Raw genomic sequence first — 5,234 nt, forward strand, 5'->3', positions numbered from 1 at the left:
AGTGACCTCAATGTAATGTGGAAACAAAAAAACACCCTGAGATAATTACAGGGGTGAACTCGCGTGTAGTGTAGAATGCAAAAATACCCCGAGATAATTACAGGGATGAACCCGCGTGTAGTGCAGAATGTAAAAATACCCTGAGATAATTACAGGGGTGAACTCGCGTGTAGTGTAGAATGTAAAAATACCCCGAGATAATTACAGGGGTGAACTCGCGTGTAGTGTAGAATGTAAAAATACCCCGAGATAATTACAGGGGTGAACTCGCGTGTAGTGTAGAATGTAAAAATACCCCGAGATAATTACAGGGGTGAAATCGCGTGTAGTGTAGAATGTAAAAACACCCTGAGATAATTACAGGGGTGAACTCGCGTGTAGTGTAGAATGTAAAAATACCCCAAGATAATTACAGGGGTGAACTCGCGTGTAGTGTAGAATGTAAAAATATCCTGAGATAATTACAGGGGTGAACTTGCGTGTAGTGTAGAATGTAAAAATACCCCGAGATAATTACAGGGATGAACTCGCGTGTAGTGTAGAATGTAAAAATATCCTGAGATAATTACAGGGGTGAACTCATGTGTAGTGTAGAATGTAAGTTCAGGGACAGGGTTGAACCAGGATCTAAGGTCTAGTGCGGAAAGGACCTATAAGACAGCTGCATGCATTGCATGGCAGCGAATAAGCCAGAAACCTCCTGGCTTTATTTGAACAGCTGGCCTAGTTCACCAGTTCTTTTCCTTCCACACTTCATAAAGCAGACAGGGGAGGGGAGCTCTTCCTCACCCTTTCCCACCTGCCCTTCAACTGAAGGTGGGCTCAAATCCACAAAAGCTTAAGGTGGGCCGATGACTTGGCTTGGCCTTACGATGCCACAAGACTGCTGTTCATTCAAAGACTATGGTGGAATCTGCATTGGTATTTCCCACTGCTTCGGCTACACTCTCACTCTGTCTCCAAAAAAGATGTTCACATCTCTTTAGGTTTCGCTCTCCTACTGCACTGTTATAATTTCTGCTGTCTGCATTATTTTATTGCCCTATGGCTTCGGCTCCGTCATGATTGTGGCTTCTCTCCGGCTCAAATGGATGTGCTTAAAAGCACTCTAACCCCCCCCCCACCCCCAAAAAAGTGATAATCGGAGGCTTATCTGCTCTGTTTACCTTCTGACAGCACATAGAGGAATGTAAGAAACTTTTCCCTTGCTTGACAAGTTAAGAGTGAATGATTTGATCTTGTTTTGTGATTTTTATTTTGCCTGAAAAGTTAGAGAAAGATCCCTTCTACATACATACATACATTCTGCAAACTAAACACGTCTTTATAGTTTTTTGGCTATTTTGGCTATTTTTGCTTTCTTGTTTAAACCAAAAGCTGGGCAAAACTGAAAGCTTAGAAAATCCTTCTCTTTGAATGTAAAGAGAAGTTTATAGCTTGTTGGCTTGTTGCCTTAAGTAATTTATTGCCTTGTGTAAAGCTAATTGGTGCCGGCAAATGCCGGGCCTGCTAGAGAAGAGGGAGGAGAACAACAACATTCCCGGCCAGCAAGCAGGAAAAAATACCAGTTTTAAAAAAGCATCACACCAGTATAAAGAAAGACGGCATCAAGACTGCTTTAAAAATGAAATGACACTCTGGAAAGGGCTATGACACTCTGGAAAGGGCTTCACCCTGTGCCTGAAGCGTCTCTCCTACCCATCCACCCTTTCCCCTTTTTGTTGGGTTTCATCTTGAGCGGATGGCCGTGCTCAGGGAAACTTGAAAGCTAGCTTCCTGTTTCATGACTCCTGTAGCTGGCCTTGGAGGTCTTTGTCGCACCTTCAGAACTCAGCTTCAGGAACCCAAACTCCTGCACCAGATGCCTTTGCAGAGTTTTGCACAGAGGAAATAAGGAAGCGGAGCGCTCCAACCAAATCTGGACTTACACTAGCGGCTCTCCAATGTACTTAGAGCCCCCCCCCCCGACGATTTCTGTCCCCGTCACCATATTTCCTGGCACCTGCAGGGCAGGTGGGGCTTTTGCCTGGCCCCCGGATTGGCCCCCGGAGAGTTTTTTTGGTTTTGGTTTTCATATTTATTTAATTAAATTATATAATTTATTTTATTAAGTTATATACAACGTGACAGTAAAACAACAGAATACCACAAATATTACAAAGCTAAAAACGTTAAAGCTAAGAGACCGATAATAAGACCAGCATAAGGCATTGCCTCGGTCGGGAGCGACACTGTGATGTACTTCTTGTGAGTGGTGCTGGTGACGTTGGCCACTGGACACAAAGCCCAGGGCTACCGGCAGGGGAGGCTGAGAGATGGAAGAATGTGGATGCCCGCTGCCTCAACTAAAAGCCCGGCAGGACAGCTCCGTCTTATAGGCCCTGCGGGGTTGCAGTAGATCCCACGGGGCCCTGATCTTGATCGATAGCTTGTTCCACCAGGCTGGGGCCAGGGCTGAAAAGGCCCTGCTCCTAGCTGAGTCTAGCCAGATGACCTTCAGGCCAGGGATAACCAGAAGATGTTGGTCCACTGAGGGGGGGGTGCGTGTCAGAGTGTGCACACCTGGAAGTCATGGCGACCTCTGGTGATTGACCCCTACTGGGGGCCTGGAGGATATTCGGAGAAGTGGCTGAATAAAGCCTGCCCCCGCCTCCCGACTGCTGGTATTCCAAGGAGGTCTCCCATCCAAGTACTCGCCAGAGTCGACCCTGCTTAACTTCCAAGATCTGACAAGATCGGGCTTGCCTAAGTCCTACTGTAGCTGCAGCGGGGGGAGTCCTGGCCCTCTCTGGGAGTTCCTTGGCACGCGCGCAAAGCATGCGCACTGCGATAACATCACCCGGAAGTGACGTCATCGAGTCGGGCACATTGGGGGCGGGACCACTATCATTCGAGGGGGAAACAGAGTGTTTCCCCTCGAATTATAGAGCACACCCCCCCGCGCGCGCGCACAACATGCCCAACGCAAAGACGCCACCTCCGGGTGACGTCATCACACCGGGCATGTTGCTGCGATCCCAGCAATTTGGGGGTGGGGTTCTCCCCGATGGCCTGATCCAGGCCGGCGGGTAACGGAACCATCGAGCAGGGGTTGCCCCCCCCGGGGGACCTGGCAACCCTAGCAACCACTGGAGATTTGATCGACTGTGCAGACTTTTTAAAATGTTGCTTCGGCGGCAGCTGCCACCACAGCAGAAGGATCTGCACTGTGTGACTGAAGGTAAGTTGCGGCGGCCATCTTGTGGCCGGTTCCACCTTCTCTGGCAGCTATTTTGTGGCAGCCATGCTGCAGCTCCGCCCACCATAACATTTCAGAATCTTGATGTGCCCCGCAGGCTCAAAAAGAATGACACTCACCGCATTTTTATCATTTGGGTCTATGGCCGAGTCCACGAGCTCCTTGAAGATTTCGTGCTGGTCCTTCAGTGAGTCTTGCTTAAAGAACAACTCTCGGTCTTTCCCGAGGGCATCGAAACGGTTGACCACCATTCGAAAGCCGCAGCCCTGAGGAAGGGCAGGCCTCACGAGGCTGAGGAGGAGGGGAAGGAGAGGTTGCCGGATCATCGAGCTCGCCTGCGAAGGAACCTACGAAAGAAATCTCGGATCAGGAACCCAAATTCTAACCCGAGAAATGCTTACCCACAACGACGATGTTTCTGTTTGGGTCAACCACAGATGGGGGTTACTGGGGAATGGATGTCTGTGGATTAGAGAGTCGCTTTTGGCAGCTGCATGATGCGATACCTTCAGTCAGCAGGTGTGGGTCTAGACTGAGCCTGCCGAGTGTTTTGAGAAGGTGTCGATTGCAACGTTCGAAAAGGTCACTTTGGCAGCAGCTGCCACCTCCAGACAAGGATCTTCACTGTGTGACCGAACGTAAGCCGCCGCGGCCATTTTGTGGCCGGCTCCAACACCTGCGGCAGCCATTTTGGGGCAGAGAACAAATGTAAAGAAAACAGCCGCGAGAGTCTGACCCACAGATCAAGCAAAGAGAATCTGACCCACAAGACTCGCAAAGAAGATGCTTTCTGTTTATTATGGTCAACAAGCACTGCAACACTATAACCATCATATACCATCATACACAGAAAGCATTTTCTTTGCAAGTCTTGTGGACTGCTTGATCTGTGGGCCATACTCTCACGACTGTTTTCTTTACATCTGTTCTCTGAACAGGTCGCGATTGTCCACATTTGTCTCGCCACTCGGGGGCAGCCATTTTGCAGCTGAGCCCACCACAGTGTGTCAGAATCCCAAAGGTGCACACGAACTCAAAAAGGTTGGGGGATTCTGGTCTAGAGGGGGAGCAGGAATAGTCGAAGAAAAAAAAACCAAAGGCACTGGAGTGCAGAAACTACAGCCTGTGACGCTTCTGTTACATCAGCAGCTTGCAAAGAAATTTCACAACCTCGTGTCGTGCGTTGACCTCTAGGGCCATTGCTTTGGGGGTGGGGAGGGTCACCTTAAGCACGCAGCCTCAAGATAGGGTTGTCAACCTCCAGGCAGTGCCTAGAGATCTCCTGGGGTTACAGCTCGCCTCCAGGCGACAGAGATCAGTTCCCCTGGAGAAAATGGTGACTCAAGGTGGTGAACTCTATGGCATTATAACCTACTGAAGTCCTTCCCTTTTCCAAACTCCAACCGCCCCAGACACTGCCCCCCAGATCTCTAGAAATTTCCCAATCCGGAGCTGGCAACCGTACCTGACCATCAGAGTAGACCGCACTGGACTGTTAGATCTGCCTTGGCACAATGCACTTTCACATGCTTTGTATTTTACGCACAAATGCAGGTTAAAAAATGGTATGCCCGCTGACCGCCACTAGGCGACAGCGACGTTACCAGAGCCTGGCTCTCAGGAGACAACAGGGACTAGGATCCTGAAACCTCAGGCGGTCACCAATAGGAACCTTGGCGGGAAGTTTAAACCCACCAATGGGAACTATGGGTGATCCACGGGGACTGTATATAGTTGGCCATCTGGCCGGTATTTTCTGTTCCGTTGTGTACCAGTAAACCAGGGCTATTTTGGGGCAGGAACACACAGGAACGGAATTCCGGCTAGCTTCAGGGTTGGCCACGCCCACTACAGCCAAAACCTGTGTGTGCGTGGCTACAGAGGGAAGGCCTGGAGAGCGACCCCCACCCCGGAGACTCCGAGGCGGGTGGACCAGGGGGGCCCTTGGAAGGATCAGTCCAAGGGCCACCTTGCCCGGGCTCCCCACAGGACAGAT

General features: G+C 50.0%; 1 protein-coding gene across 1 annotated transcript in view; it reads right to left on the bottom strand.

The window, feature by feature from the left end:
• LOC107106290 (cation channel sperm-associated protein subunit gamma-like) overlaps window positions 1-5,234 on the bottom strand; it is a gene marked incomplete at its 3' end in the record, with an annotated part of 84,518 nt that overhangs the window by 4,706 nt on the left and 74,578 nt on the right. Inside the window, exon 30 of the mRNA XM_015406417.1 lies at window positions 3,358-3,529. Coding sequence (XP_015261903.1) covers window positions 3,358-3,529 — 172 coding nt within the window. The remainder of the gene's footprint in view (window positions 1-3,357; window positions 3,530-5,234) is intronic.

This window comes from Gekko japonicus, unplaced genomic scaffold (assembly GCF_001447785.1).
Source record: "Gekko japonicus isolate JY-2015 unplaced genomic scaffold, Gekko_japonicus_V1.1 scaffold3139, whole genome shotgun sequence".
Lineage (NCBI taxonomy): Eukaryota > Metazoa > Chordata > Lepidosauria > Squamata > Gekkonidae > Gekko > Gekko japonicus.